At 47.0% G+C, this 15,557-nt stretch overlaps 1 protein-coding gene across 2 annotated transcripts in view; it reads left to right on the plus strand.

Moving 5' to 3' along the window:
- LOC120408683 (glyoxylate reductase/hydroxypyruvate reductase-like) overlaps nucleotides 1–14,891 on the plus strand; it is a 58,259-nt gene extending 43,368 nt beyond the window's left edge. For both annotated transcript variants that reach the window (XM_039545855.1, XM_039545854.1), the window contains exons 5-9: nucleotides 3,994–4,082; nucleotides 6,249–6,353; nucleotides 7,838–7,973; nucleotides 8,504–8,634; nucleotides 14,233–14,891. In XM_039545855.1, coding sequence (XP_039401789.1) covers nucleotides 3,994–4,082; nucleotides 6,249–6,353; nucleotides 7,838–7,973; nucleotides 8,504–8,634; nucleotides 14,233–14,354 — 583 coding nt within the window. In that variant the 3' untranslated portion in view covers nucleotides 14,355–14,891. The remainder of the gene's footprint in view (nucleotides 1–3,993; nucleotides 4,083–6,248; nucleotides 6,354–7,837; nucleotides 7,974–8,503; nucleotides 8,635–14,232) is intronic.
- Nucleotides 14,892–15,557: the final 666 nt, after the last annotated feature.

A 15,557-nucleotide genomic window follows, 5' to 3' on the forward strand; every position in this document is an offset into this window, starting at 1 on the left:
TCGTCAGAGAATGGAGATGGATGGCAGGAGAGAGATCACTTGATCATTGCCTGTTAGGTTCACTCCCTCTGGGGCACCTGGCATTGGCCACTGTCGGTAGACAGATACTGGGCTAGATGGACCTTTGGTCTGACCCGGTACGGCCTTTCTTATGTTCTTATGTTCTTATGTCTTCCAGCCCTAGGGTTAGGGTTCCTATGGGTAGGGGACTTGGAGCTAGGGTTACGGTTCCTATGGGTAGGGAACGTGGAGCTAGGGTTAGGATTCCTATGGGTAGGTCTTCCCACCCTAAGGTTAAGCTTTCTATGGGTAGGGAACGTGCAGCTAGGGTTAGGGTTCCTAGGGGTAGGTGACTTGGAGCTAGGGTTAGGGTTCCTATTGGTAGGGAACGTGGAGCTAGGGTTAGGGTTCCTATGGGTAGGGGACTTGGAGCTAGGGTTAGGGTTCCTATGGGTACGCAACGTGGAGATAGGGTCAGGGTTTGTATGCGTAGGGGACTTGGGGCTTGGGTTAGGGGTCCTATGGGTAGGGGACATGGAGCTAGGGTTAGGGTTCCTATGGGTAGGGAACGTGGAGCTAGGTTTAGGGTTCCTAAGGGTAGGTCTTCCCGCACTAGGGTTCGGGTTCCTATGGGTAGGTCTTCCTGCCCTAGGGTTAGGGTTCCCATGGGTAGGGGACTTCGAGGTAGGGTTAGGCTCCCTATGGGTAGGGAACATGTAGCTGGGGATTAGGGTTCCTATGCGTTGGGGACTTGGAGCTAGGGTTAGGGTTCCTATGGGTAGGGGACTTGGAGCTGGGGATTAGGGTTCCTAAGAGTTGGGAGTTGCAGCTAGGATTAGGGTTCCTGTGTGTAGAGCGCCCTGCCGTAGGGTTAGGGTTTCTCTGGGTAGGGCACTTGCAGCTAGGGTTAGGGTTCCTATTGGTAGGGCTTCACGCCCTAGGTTTAGGGTTCGTATGGGTAGGGCACTTGGAGCTAGGTTTAGGGTTCTTATGTGTAGGGCACTTGTTGCTAGGCTTACAGTTCCTATAGGTAAAGCATCCCGCTCTAGGTTTAGAATTCCTAAGGATAGGCCACTTGGAGCTATGGTTAGGGTTCCTATGAGTAGTGCACTTGGAGCTAGGTTTAGGGTTCCTATTGGTAGGGCACTTGGTGCTAGGGTTAGGATTCCTATGGGTAGGGCATTTGGAACTTGGGTTAGGGTTCCTATTTATATGGCACTTGGAGCTAGGGTTAGGATTCCTATCGGTTTTGCTTCCTGCCCTAGTGTTAAGGTTCCTAGATGGTAGGTCACTTGGAGCTAGGTTTAGGGTTCCTGTGTGTAGGTCGCCCCGCCCTAGCGTTAGGGTTTCTCTGGGTAGGACTCTTGGAACTAGGGTTATGGTTCCTATGGGTAGCGCTTCCCGCCCTAGTGTTAGGGTTACTAAGGGTAGAGCAGTTGTAGCTTGGGTTAGGCTTCCTATGGGTAGGGCACTTGTTGCTAGGATTAGAGTTGCTATGGATAGGGCATCCCGCCCTAGGTTTAGGGTTCCTAAGGGTAGGGTATTTGGAGCTAGGGTTAGGGTTCCTAAGGGTAGGTCACTTGGAGCTAGGGTTAGGGTTCCTATTGGTTGGGCTTCCTGCCCTAGTGTTAGGGTTCCTAAGGGTAGGTCACTTGGAGCTAGGGTTAGGGTTCCTAAGGGTAGGGCATTTGGAGCTAGGGTTAGGGTTCCTAAGGTTAGGTCACTTGGAGCTAGGGTTAGGGTTCCTATTGGTTGGGCTTCCTGCCGTAGCATTGGGGTTTCTATGTGTAGGACTCTTGGAACTAGGGTTATGGTTCCTATGGGTACGGCATCCCGCCCTAGGTTTAGGGTTCCTATGGGTAAGGCACTTGGAGCTAGGGTTAGGGTTCCTATGGGTAGGGCACTTGTTGCTAGGCTTAGAGTTCCTATGGGTAGGGCATCCCGCCCTAGGTTTAGGGTTCCTATGGGTAGGGCACTTGGAGCTAGGGTTAGGGTTCCTATCGGTAGGGCACTTGGAGCTAGGGTTAGGGTTCCTATCGGTAGTGCTCCCCGCCCTAGGGTTAGGGTTCCTATGGGTAGGGTACTTGCAGCTAGGGTTAGGGTTCCTATGGTTAGGGCATCCCGCCCTAGGTTTAGGCTTCCTCAGGGTAGGGCTCTTGGAGCTAGGGTTAGGGTTCCTATGGATAGGGCACTTGGAGCTAGGGCTAGGGTTCCTATGGGTAAGGCACTTGGAGCTAGGCTTACTGTTCCTAAGAGTTGGGAGTTGGAGCAAGGATTAGGGTTCCTGTGTGTAGGGTGCCCCGCCGTAGGGTTAGGGTTTCTCTGGGTAGGGCACTTGGAGCTAGGGTTAGGGTTCCTATGGGTAGGGCTTCCCGCCCTAGGTTTAGGGTTCCTATGGGTAGGGCACTTGCAGCTAAGTTTAGGTTTTTTATGGGTAGGGCACTTGCCGCTAGGATTAGGGTTCCTATGGGTAGGGCACTTTTAGCTAGGGTTAGGGTTCCTATGGGTATGGCACTTGTTGAGAGGCTTAGGGTTCCTATGGGTAGGGCATCCCGCCCTAGGTTTAGGGTTCCTATGGGTAAGGCTTCCTTCCCTAGGGTTAGGGTTTTTAAGGGTATGTCATTTGGAGCTAGGGTTAGGGTTCCTATGGGTAGGGCACTTGGGACTAGGCTTAGGGTTCCTAAGAGTAGGGACTTGGAGCTAGGATTAGGGTTCCTGTGTGTAGGGCGCCCCACCGTAATGTTTTGGTTTCTATTGGTAGAGCACTTGGAGTTAGGTTTAGGGTTCCTATGGGTAGGGCACTTGGAGCTAGGGTTAGGGTTCCTATGTGTAGGGCTTTCCGCCCTAGGTTTAGTGTTCCTAAGGGTATGTCATTTGGAGCTAGGGTTAGGGTTCCTATGGGTAGGGCACTTGGGACTAGGCTTAGGGTTCCTATGTTTAGGGGCACTTGGAGCTAGGTGTAGGGTCAGGGCCGCCAGGGTGAGCAAGTGGCCGAGAATCCCTTCCCTCTCTAGAGGCTCCTTTTTAATTTTTACTCACCTGTCGGCTCTTTGTGTCTTCGGCAGCACTTCATCGGCAGGACCTTCACTCGCCCCAGGTCTTTGGGTTCACTTCAGCAGCAGGTCCTTCAGTGCCGTCAAAGACCCGGAGCGAGTGAAGGACCCGCCTCCGAAGACTAGGAGTGCCGCCCGGTGAATACAAGCCCCACATGTTTTTTTATGTTATTTTTTTTTCAGTCATTCCTGCTGGAGCCCCGTTGAAACTGTTCGAATCGTGCCCTGCACTTGCTAACGCCCACCCTGACTGCGCCGCAGTCAGATGTGTGACTTCAGCTCATGTACACATACCCAAGCTAGCTTTGATCCCGCTAGTCTGAATAACAACATCAGCAGCATGGGATTCACACAATGTATATGGAGAACAAGACTGTTCCGAGTTAATGATGTATGCAGTGTTTTGGTAGCTGTGTCAGTCCCAGGACCTTAGTGAGACAAGGTGCGGGAGGTAATATCTTTGATTGGACCATCTTCTGTTGGTCAGAGAGACAAGCTTTCAGGCTTACATAGAACTGAAGTAGGGCTCTGTGTAAGCTAGAATGCTTGTCTCTCTCACCAATAGAAGTTGGTCCAATCAAAGATAATACCTCCCCCACCTTGTCTCTCAACAATGGCTAATCTAAGATTTGTGGGGGATATAAACTATTATTGCTTCAATGCAAAAATCAACCACTAATTAATGAGGGTTAGGATGAAACTTTCCCTGGGGGTATGTTATCCCATAGCTGCCTGCTATAGGCGTTCTTGCAACTTCCTCCTGGCCAGTGTTGGAGACAGGACTACTGACTTAATTCAAGCCTTGGTCTGACCCAGTCTGGCAGTTCCTGTTAAATGATCAACCAGAGCTAAATAGAAACAGCCTCACATTCCAAAGTGTCAGGGAAGGGTGGATGCTGTACTGTGTATGCCTGAAATAGCTTCCAATGATATTTTAAAGCGGTGGCTGGGGAACCTGGAAGCCTCTGTGGATGTGTGGCTATGGTCTGACAGACAGCACTGTGGGGATTCTAGGACTTGGAAGAATAGGTAAGTTGCAAAATCTGTGTAGAGTTTTCATACAGAGCTGGCCAAAATGGTCTATATTTTGATTTCTTTTGCTAAAAAATCAAATGGATGAAAAGAGACCAAAAAAATCAAACAGAGTTAGAGTCAAAATCTGAGTATTTTGGAAAAGTGTCAACAATTTAAAAAATCATGAGGTTGCTTTTTTTTACATTTCTGTTTTTATAGCCATGAATATAAAAAAGTAGATCTGGCCAACATTTTAGAATTTGCCAATTTTTAAAAAATTGGCACATTTTGCAAAATTCTCCTCTTCCAATGTTCCTCCTCAAATGTGTTCAACATTTGAGAATGAAGGAAACCTGTTGACAAAACTTTTCATGAATATTTTTCCTTTTTGGATCAGTTCTAATAAAAACACCATTAAGTGCTTCCACTTTGTTGCTTATACATTTCTAATGCGACAGTGGTGGATAGATCTAGATTTCAAGTACTGATTTTATATAGGTCTGATAGTCTACTACCTCGCATCGTAAGACCTCATTTATACCTGTAAAATGTCAGTACCGCTGGTGTAAACGAATGAAGAATTCTTATGTGGCAGTCTACACTTTGCACATTTGTCAGTAGAGCCGGGTAAAATTTGCTTGGCAAATAATACATTTGCCACAGAAAATGAATTTTGACGAGGCACTGAAACTACTTGAGAATTGTGGTCAAATTTGGCAAATAGTTTTAACCATAAATGATTTTTTTTTCCCCTGAAAAAGTTGAAATGGTTCATTTTGACCATTTTGAAACAACACGTTTTGACTTTTTGTTTGAAGCAATGTTTCATTTAGAAATGTAGCTAATTAAATAAAAACAAAAAGGAAGATTCAAAGCACCTGAAAATGACCCAAAATGAAATGGAAAACTGGTAAAAAATTGTTTCAAGTCAAATAAAATGTTTTGGTGACCCCAAAATTATTTTTTCAGGGTTTTTTTCCCCCCACAATGAGAAATACTGAAAAAATTCAGTTGTGGTTTGAAACCAACCAATTTTTTCAGATCCCCCATCCCCCGACCAAAACATCAATTATTCACTCAGCTCTGCTTCTAATTGACAACATAAAGTGTTGGGCAGTGGAAAACCTTTTAGCCTCTGTGGCTATTTCATCCCTCGATCTGCTAAAATCCTTTCAAAACCCACTAAATTCCACTTAAGCGCTATTAAATCCACAGGGGTGAATTTTGCCCTCACGGCACAGTGTAGAGCAGGTTAGGATTACAATAAAAGTATTTGCTGTATTTGCACATTGGCATCAATTGGATTAGCAGGTGATCAGCATCTCTGAAATTGGGCCACTTTTTAGGTTCCTAAATATGGAGTTGTGTCTCTAGGTTTAAAAATGTCGCCTCTTTGCCTCAGTTTCCCCATCTGGACTGTGGACAGCAGACTTAATCCTGTTTGTTTACGCACCCCATCAGGTTGTCATGAGACTGAGTTGGTGTTTGTAAAGTGCATGGAGGAAGAAAGGCGATTGTTATTAGGTTTCTTTACCATCACCACAAGAAAGTAGGACAATGGATGCACTTCCTGGGGCATGGTTACTTGCCAGACTATTTAATAACAGCACTAACCAAATCCAGTTGGTTACTAAACAAGACACAGGAGTGTCCTTTGCAATCAGGGCTGGAAGTTATGGTAGGGGCTCAGCAGCTTGCTCTCATCTCCCACCAGTCCCGCAGAAAGCCCCTCAGCCAAAACACTTGGGCGAGAAGAGGTCCCAGACTGGCATGTGGATGCCTGTTCTTCATGGCATCATCCCATCTCGACACCGAACAGATTATTCCCCTGTGTTCAGTAAATCTGGCCCGGTCGTTCTACAGTGACCTCTCCACTCAGCAAGTCCCTCTTCCCTTGGGAATGGGCTGAGGGGTGGTTTCTGGAAGGGACTGCTGCCATGGGCCTCCATGGATGTCCTGAGATCCATGCAGATTTGGGGGACCCCTCACAGGTGTAGGGAGGTGGACACCTGCTTATCCCACAGGGCAGTAAAATCCCTCTCCACAACGTGATGATGTAAAGGAAACTCACCTTAGGGATTCCTGCACCCTGCACACTGGTTCTCCTGCAGAGGGGGAGAATTTGCACAGCAGATGAGCAGCGATAAGGTGGAACTCATGGCTGTAATTCCCACTTTTTAGGAGCAGCTGTCACGGCCCGGTTAAAGCCATTTGGAGTCAAGAGATTCCTCTATGCCGACACTGGCCCGAGACCTGACATGGCCACCAAGATCCCGGCCGAGTTTGGTAAGATGGAACAGACCGTTTTTCAGACAGTGGAGAAGTCCAGCTGGAATCCCACCTCACCAATGCAAAGCCTGAACTGCTGGAAAGAATGTTTTCCTAACTACCTGGCTAGGGAGCTTCCTGCCTTGCATGTGTATGGGCTGTGCAGTGGTGGCTTTAGTTTAGATTAAAAATAGAGGTAGACTGCGGTTCCCCCAGCCATCCTTTCAGAACACCCCCATTTAAAGCCATGGCCTCCCCCCCAAAAAAACATGAGATTGGCATAGAAATGATGAGATTTTAAAAATCATAAGTAACGGATTCCTTTTATTTGCGTTGTGGTTTCTGAGCCTGTAAGGGTCTCTCGCCTTTTCATGTTTTTCCACACTCGTGAGACCCGGAAATATGCTTTTTATAACATTTTTAAATGAAAGCTGAGATTCTCATGGAAACACATGACTCCAGGAGCTGGGGCTTTAAGAAAAACACTCAATTTTGGGAGACTCGAGATCAAACCATGAGAGCTGGTGACGTCCCTTAACTCCAGAGAAGCAGTTTGGTTTAAAAGCTTTTCCCTCCCTATTTATTTAGCCACAAGCCTTTTTGTATCATTTCCAAGGGGTAGCCCGTCACGTCAGCATATTGCAAATGACATGGTTGATTCAAAGCCCAGGGAAGTCACTGAGCACAGATGTAATTAAGTGCGACCAATCACCCCCATGCCGTATTATCCAGACAATACACACAGAAAGAGTTTGCCCCCAACTGCTGTGACTGCAGAATCTAAAACAGTAAAATGGCTCTTTCTGCAAATGTACTTTTAATGCATTTCATTGGTGTAACTTGCTCTGTACCTCGAGGTATGTCTCCCAAACTAGCCATCATGCCCATTCTCAGCTGGGCATTTTGAACTGTGACCTGCTGACTAGCCACATCCACTGAGGGGGGAGGAGTGGGGGAGACTGCAGGCCGAAGGGGTGGGGAGGAGCCCCCATGTGCTCTGGCCCAGGGCCCCACAAACCGCCTCTGGGTACGCTGATTGCAGATGGGGAGGGCTTGTCAGAAAGCTGCAGGCCTGTGGAACTCGGAGGAGGTCAATAACTACCTTAAACTGGACTAACCAGTCCCACTTGGAGGAAATTGTTTACATGAATTTACAGTAAACGTCAAATATGTTGGGCCCCCAAGAATATTCAGACTAAGGCCATAGGATTGAAAGGGGCCTCCTGGAACATCGAGTCCAATCCCTCTGACGGCAACCCTGTATATCATCCCATTTACAAACTTATCAAGCTCCATCTTAAAACTAGTTCGATTGTCTGCCCCACTGCTCCTATTGGAAGGCTGTTCCGGAGCCTCGCTCCTCTGGTCAGAAACCTCTTTCTAGGTCAGTCTGTTATCTGTGGACTCTGGTCAACGCAGCGCAAAGATAAATCCGAGGCTTTTTCCAATGGTATGTGCCTTTTTTTTTAATCTCTGCAGCCTTTCTGCTTTCTTCTGAATAGTGCCACTGGAGGAATTGGCTCGGCATTCGGACTTCATCGTTGTGTGCTGTGCCTTAACGCCTGAAACACAGGGCATCTGTGGCACCGGTCTTTTCTCCCTAATGAAGGATACTGCCATCTTTATCAACACCAGCAGGTGAGGTAGGACAGGAGGGAAAGAAACAGCTTAGAGCCAAGGCTCAGCAAGATAAACACACAGACGTCACACTGGAGGACATAAACTTCTGACACAAATCCTTCCATGATCATAGAGGGAGACAAGATTTATATTCCCAACTCTGACAGCAGCCCAGCTCAATAAAATAAAATCAACTTTCAAGCAATTATTAAAAATAAAGGGCTTACGTTGGTGTAATCCGACAACACGCTGATTGAGGGAGATGTATCATGACACAGGCAAATCCCATCCAGAGGATTCGGTCTCATTAGATAAGCTGATCCCACACATAATACAGTATGAATCGTGCCGGAGGACAGAACTGTAAGCCCCTGGCCTCAGAGTTTATTATAAAGCAGCCTTTAAGATCAGCCTGCTGTGCACTCCAACTTCATCCAACCCCGTTGTTAAAGCTTTCACCAGATAACTAAGGCTCTTAGCTGCTAGAACAGCTACACAGAGAAGATGTCCAGAAGTTGATAGATACTTTGTTTTTCTTTTCCCAACAGGGGCGGTGTAGTGAACCAGGAAGACCTGTACCAGGCATTGGTCAATGGTCAGATTGCAGCTGCTGGTCTGGATGTCACAGAGCCCGAGCCTCTGCCTACAGATCATCCTCTTTTTAAACTTAAAAACTGTGGTGAGTCTGTGTTGACAGCTGCTACTGCCGCCTGAAGAGCGGTGGCTGAAAATGGTGATTTGGGAATTTAAAACTATGGCCTGATTTCTAGAGCAGGCAGCCTATATCTGCGCTGGTTTGTAGTTGTTTCGATGGAACAGTATTCCTTCGGACAAGGCAGCTGCCTTGATATGAAAATGTTTTGGGAGAGCGTGTGAATTTTGACAACAGGAGGAAGTTGACAGTAATAATTCAGACTTTTTATAGTTCATTTCAATATTGTCAAAATGTTTCATTTCAGCAAGGTAAAAATGTTTCATTTTGACTTTATTGTTTTGATCCATTTCCATGAAACTTTTATATTATATTCAAATCACAATTGTAATATTATATTAGATTTGTAGCTCATAATTACTACTATGTATACTAATTAATATTTTGTGTTATTATAATGTTTTGACACTATCAAAACAAAATGTTTGGATGTTTCCAAATTAACATTTTTTTTTAATTTCTGTTCTGTGGCAGAATTTCTAAATTTTGACCAATTCAGAATGAAACCAAATTTCAAAATGTCAGAATTTCCCACAAAATAGAAATTCCAGTTTCCAGCTGGCTCAGGGGTTCATTTCTGCATGTTTGTTTTTCCAGTGATCTTTACAATCCTGTGGATTCTGCATATCAATTAATCTCCTTTAAGAGATGTGCATCCTGGAATAAAAAATAATAGGTCAGACCCTCAGCTGGTATAAATCAGTATAACTCCACTGTAGTCAATGGTGCTGCACCAGTTTACCCCAAGGTGCATGGATAAAGACACAACTTTAACTCTGCATTAAAACAGTCTTGATTTCCATGATCACATTATTTCTTAATAATAAGTACAACATCATACACAATGTTTGTGCTATATACACCCTTGTATATCTTATCATTTTCCCTATTCTTTTTCTATGACCACTAATTTCATTGTCATAAAGGGCCAGTAAATCAGTACTGACTTAGGGTCAGATCCTCAGCTAATTACATCACATGAGGATTTGATCCTTTGACCTTCCCTCTAATTTAGTCATTTGGTCAATACTAGTGTACTGTATTTTCTTTTCAATCAACAGAAGTGCAAGTCCTTTAGGGGCAAATTACGGAAGGAGGCAGTTAACCAGGGCCGGCTCCAGACCCCAGTGCGCCAAGCGCGCGCTTGGGGCGGCGTGCCGCGGGAAGGTGGCAGGCGGCTTCGGTGGACCTCCCACAGGCGTGCCTGCAGAGGGTGCGCTGGTCCCGCGGCTCTGGTGGAACATCCGCAGGCGTGCCTGCGGGAGGTCCACCGGAGCCACGGGACCAGCGGACCCTCCGCAGACACGTCTGCAGGAGGTCCACCGGAGCCGCGGGACTGGCGACCGCCAGAGCGCCCCCAGCGGCATGCCGCCCTGCTTGGGGCGGCGCAATTCCTAGAGCCGCCCCTGCAGTTAACTACAAATTTGGTGGCTTAGATGTGCCCGTACATTTTCACCCTTGCTCTAAGACAGATACTGGATGTGTAAGTATGGCTTGCTGTGTATGTCCATGGGCCTCACTTGTCTGGCATACACAAAGTAAAACATAACACTACAAAGTGTGTATCTAAAGCTCTAGGCTATTGCATTTATTTGGCAAATTGCATAGCCTATATTCATTATCGATGTGCTGTAATGCATCCACACAAGGAGGTTGAATTAACTAGCTATGATACAGATCCCCCAATCCCCAGCCTCAGTGTATTTATTGTGAGAACATCCCTCAGAGGTAGGGAAGTGCCATTGTCAAGATGAGAAACTGAGATTAAGTGACCAGAAATCTGTGGTAGAGCAAGGAATTGAACTTAAGTCTACCAGAAGTGCAAGCTAGGGCCCTAGCCGCTGGACTAGACTTCCTCTCCAATTAAGGTTGCATGGACCACCTTGACTGTCGGAGGACTCAGCGGGGCAACCCTCGTGTTCCAGTGACATATTTTTCTCTGGAATTTCTGGTGGGTTTTTAAAAGAAAAAAGATGAGGAAAAAGAGGGAAAAAACCATTCAAAAGCAAGTGCTTCACTCTGCAGACATTTGCTGGAGTGCAAAGAATTCATAATGACGTGTAAATTCCATATTGTGGAACTATTTAGCAAGATACCACCAGAAAAACAGCTCCCATGCCTTTAAAAGGCCCACACCAGAGCTCTGGTCCCACCAACCTCAGGAGCTGTACAACAAGGCCATCAAAACAGTGTTATACAAAGAGTGCCAGAGCGCTCCCTAACCCGCATGGCAACTTACAGGAAGCTAGTCCCCGCCCTATGCTCCATCACCTTTGCGCTATGTTCCAGTGGGAACGTTGCTGAAAAGGGTGGCAAGGATATTTTTACAGTGGGGGACATGTATTTGCTTTACTCCTCTCCTTAAATGGCTGAACTGGGTTTGCTCAAACTACCAAAACAAAAAATCACATGCAAGAAGAGACCAAACCTAAAACATTGTAGCCCCAAAGCCAGAAGCTTCAGTAAGTTCTGAGTGAGATACGTGAGACTGGAGATACGTGTTAGAAGGGAAACTGCTACATGAACTTACCTACAGCGATAACAGCTACCGCCCCGTCTGCTAATATTCAGGGGGCTAGGGTCTGGCCTGGCAGTGGGAAACCGAGCCGTGGGATCTGTGCCGGGCAGGTCTGTACAGGGCCGGCTCCAGGCACCAGCATTCCAAGCAGGTGCTTGGGGCGGCAATCTGCAAGAGGCGGCAGTCCCTGAGTTTTTGCCCCCAAGCAGCGTGCCAAATTGCCGCCGCAGATGGCGGGGGCAGTCCGTGTGCCGTTAGGGCAGCTGGTGCGTTTCCGTGGTGGCAGCAATTCGGCGGCAGGTTCTATGTTCAGCTGTCCGCGGCGGTGCAGCTTCTGTCTTCCGGCAGAAATGCACGTGCCGCCCTCCGGACTCCTCCTCCCGACCCCCCGTCCACAGCAGCAATTCGGCACGCTGCTTGGGGCAGTGAAAACAGTAGAGCCGGCCCTGGGTCTGTAGATCATGTTTGACAAATAGCATGAACTGGCTATTGTCAACCCATCTTTAAAGGTGTTGAACTCTGTCTACATGAGGCGTAAAGTCATGTCTAAAAGCATTGGCCCGCACGGTGTCAAGGATGACCTATTTCCTTAGTCTAGGCTGGGCCTTAGTTGCCAATTTAAAACCAGCCCAGCTGGGTAGTCATTACCACATGGTGACAGTTAGGTGGCCTGTGCAGAAAGAGTGCAGTAGCTTTGCCATGTCCAGGGAACAGAGCTTCACATCATACCAAACCGCCAGGTGTCAGCTCCTTGGGGCACAGACTGTCTTTTTGTCCTGTGTTTGTAGTGTTTGTACAGCACCTAGCACCGTGGGGCCCTGGTCTGCAGCTGGGCTCCTAGGCACCACAGTATTACAAATAATGATAACAATGAGCAGTAGTTTGCATTTTCACTGGTCATCCCAGAAGTGAGCCCAAGGAGAGGCTGGGCCATGGAACTCACTCAAAGCTCTTCCTAGCTGAATGGGAACCTTTTCTGGCATGGCAGTAGCTAAACAGAGGCATGCATTCTCCTAGGCTGCCACTTTCCAAGAGCATTACAAATAAACACACAGGCCGTCTCCTTTCCCTGCACACCCCCAGGAGCCAGGCTCATGTGCAGCCCAACCGGCGTGTGTACCTGCCTGCGGCCCAGGAATGTCCCTGTGCATGTTATACCATCCATAGCAAAAAAAATGTTAAGTACATCAGAAGCAGGAAGCCTGCTAAACAACCACTAGGGCCACTGGATGATCAAGGTGCTAAAGGAGCACTCAAGGACGATAAGGCCATTGCAGAGAAACTAAATGAGTTCTTTGCATCGGTCTTCACGGCTCAGGATGTGAGGGAGATTCCCAAACCTGAGCCATTTTTTTTAGGTGACAGATCTGAGGAACTGTCCCAGATTGAGGTGTCATTAGAGGAGGTTTGGGAACAAATTGATAAATTAAACAGTAATAAGTCACCAGGACCAGGTGTTCTGAAGGAGTCTGAAGGAACTCAAGTGTGAAATTGCAGAACTACTAACTGTAGTCTGGTTTCAGAGTGGTAGCCATGTTAGTCTGTATCAGCAAAAACAACGAGGAGTCCTTGTGGCACCTTAGAGACTAATACATTTATTTGGGCATAAGCTTTCATGGGCTAAAACCCACTTCATCAGATGCATGTAGTGGAAAATACAGTAGGCAGGTATATATACACAGTACATGAAAAGATGGGAGTTGCCTTACCAAGTGGGGGGTCAGTGCTAACGAGGCAATATAATTAAAGTGGAAGTGGGCTATTATCAACTGTAGAATACCAAGGGAGGAAAAATCATTTTTGTAGTGGTAATGAGGCCAATGTATGAGGAGAGATTAATAAGACTGGGACTTTTCAGCTTGGAAAAGAGATGGCTAAAAGGAGAAATGATTGAGGTCTATAAAATCATGACTGATGTAGAGAAAGTAGATAAGGAAGTGTTGTTTACTACTTCTCATAGCATGAGAACTAGGGGTCACCAAATGAAATTAATAGGCAGCAGGTTTAAAACAAACAAAAGGAAGTATTTCTTCACACAACGCACAGTCAAACTGGGGAACTCCTTGCCAGGGGATGTTGTGAAGGCCAAGATCATAACAGGGTTCAAAAAAGAACTAGATAAATTCATGGAGGACAGGTCCATCAGTGGCTATTAGCCAGGATGGGCAGGGATGGTGTCCCTAGACTCTGTTTGCCAGAAGCTGGAAATGAGCGAAAGGGGATGGATCACTTGATGATTCCCTGTTCTGTTCATTCCCTCTGGGGCACCGGGCATTGGCCACTGTCAGAAGACAGGATACTGGTCTGACCCAGTAAGGCTGTTCTTATGTTCTTATCCGTCCAGTCGCTTTGCCTGTTCTGGTCTTGTGAGCCACCAGGGGAGTGACATTTATAAGAATCCGGCAGGATTTGACTAAAACATCATCTTAACTTTAAAAATCCTTTTAAAACCCTGCAGGATTTGTGTAAATTTCAATCCCCTGCCAGCTCACCCGGACAGAGCAGGCAGGCAGAGCGGCGGGTCGATGTGACTTGCATGCAGACAAAACACAGCTAGTAGGTTTGGTCTTAAGCTGGCCATTCCTGGCAGTGCCCTTTCAATCCTCCGGGCTTGCAGCCCCCCCTCGCAAATCCAGCTCAGTTACAAGGGGTGAAGAGGCCTCTGTGAAGAGAACAATTCCCCACCTCTGTCAAACAATCTGTATTTCCCCCCTCCTGTCCTTACACGTCCTCCTGGAATCATTTTAGCCTGGTGTATTCCCATGCAAAGTTCAGCAGTGCAGGTCAGGGCCCTAAGAAGATCCAGCGTCAATGGAATCCTGGTGTCCCCAATGGGCTGTTGCTCAGGAGCAAAGTGCAGCCTGTCCCGGGAGCCGATCCTCTCCCATGGCCAGGGCCAGCGCTGTCAGGGGACATCTGCACAGTGGGTGATGAATGCTGGTGAGAGGGTGAAATAAATTCACAGCGGGGCAGGCCCTTTGATTGCGATTGCAGGTCCCGGCACCGAGAAATGATCTCTCTGAACTTTGTTCCCTTTCTGTTTGCAGTTATTCTCCCCCATATCGCCAGCGCTACGGTGGCTACCCGGAACGCCATGGCTGCCTTAGCTGCCAGCAATTTACTGGCAGGCCTTCAGGGAAAAGCCATGGGCAAGGAGGTGCCACTCTGAGGGGGGGAACGCAAAGCGCTTACTCTCCTTGTGCTCACCCTCCTGCAAACCGCCCCTGGCCTGGATGAATGCAGCCTGCCATTGCTTGGAGCTGTTTGATTGGCGGAGGTCCCACGGCAAGCTGTTGGAGGGCGAGAGCACCATTGTTTTCTTCACCGAGAGAAAGAATAGGCCAGGTCTACTGATGTCTCAGATATCCTGTGTCCAGTTCTTGGGAGCCAGCAGCCCATCTCCCTCTCCTCCCATTACCAATGTGCTGCAGCTCAGCATATGTATTACATATTGTGCCGTGTCTCCCCACAGCGTTGGGTGCTGCCCCCTCCCCCACCCCCCGACATTAGCAGCTGGTTACAGCGAGTATGTTCTGCTCGTTGCTGGACGTGAATGTCACCAAGAGATAAGCAATCGCTTTCGAATGTGACCTTTTTTCTTAAAGCTAACTTGGCATTTGCTAAGGGGGAGAGGGTTCATTAAAATTGTCTGTAGTCTTATTGTGCATTAGGCAATCAGCAGGGAAGATCTCCAGGAAATTTGCATTTTTAGAATGGGCACGTTCCCAGAAATAAAATGTATAACATTGTTATCAACCTTGGTACTTTTTTTTTTTTAGTTTAATTTTCTTTGTGAATTCAGATTATGTTCTCCTTGTTACGCTGAAACTTCTGAAAGCTACTGTCCATTAACGATATGAAAAGACCTTTCCATTTCTACTGTGTTAAAAAAGATGGTTGCCAAACTGCAAAAGTTTTGAAGTTCCTAATTAACCAAAATGAAATCTTTATACCCACCTCTTCTATTTTCTTCCTCGTATCTTAGTGTCTTATTTCAGTGCAGCACGTTACATCTGCTGCATCAAGAGTAAGATTCTCAAGGGTTTTATTTTTCATACTATGTGCTTCATTTGTCCCCAGTCACCATGTGTATTTTCTCAGTGGCTGCATATTTATTTTACTGACAGTAGATGTGATTCATCATACTCCGACTGGAAATTATTACTAGGTCTTCTTTTTCCCCAGTCACAGCGTGTAAAAAGGACTAAAATGATGGTGTTGTCTGAGGAAGAGAAACACATAGGGGCGGGGGCGAGGGAGGTGCAAATGCATCAATGACTTTAGACAGTGGTGTAACTTACATGTGTGATTTCAGTGTGCTGGAAAATAAGTGTAAGGGGTAAAGTGGTGAAAATGAGTGGGCCAGTCTGGC

The sequence above is a fragment of the Mauremys reevesii genome, linkage group 6 (genome assembly GCF_016161935.1).
Source record: "Mauremys reevesii isolate NIE-2019 linkage group 6, ASM1616193v1, whole genome shotgun sequence".
Taxonomy (NCBI): Eukaryota; Metazoa; Chordata; order Testudines; family Geoemydidae; genus Mauremys; species Mauremys reevesii.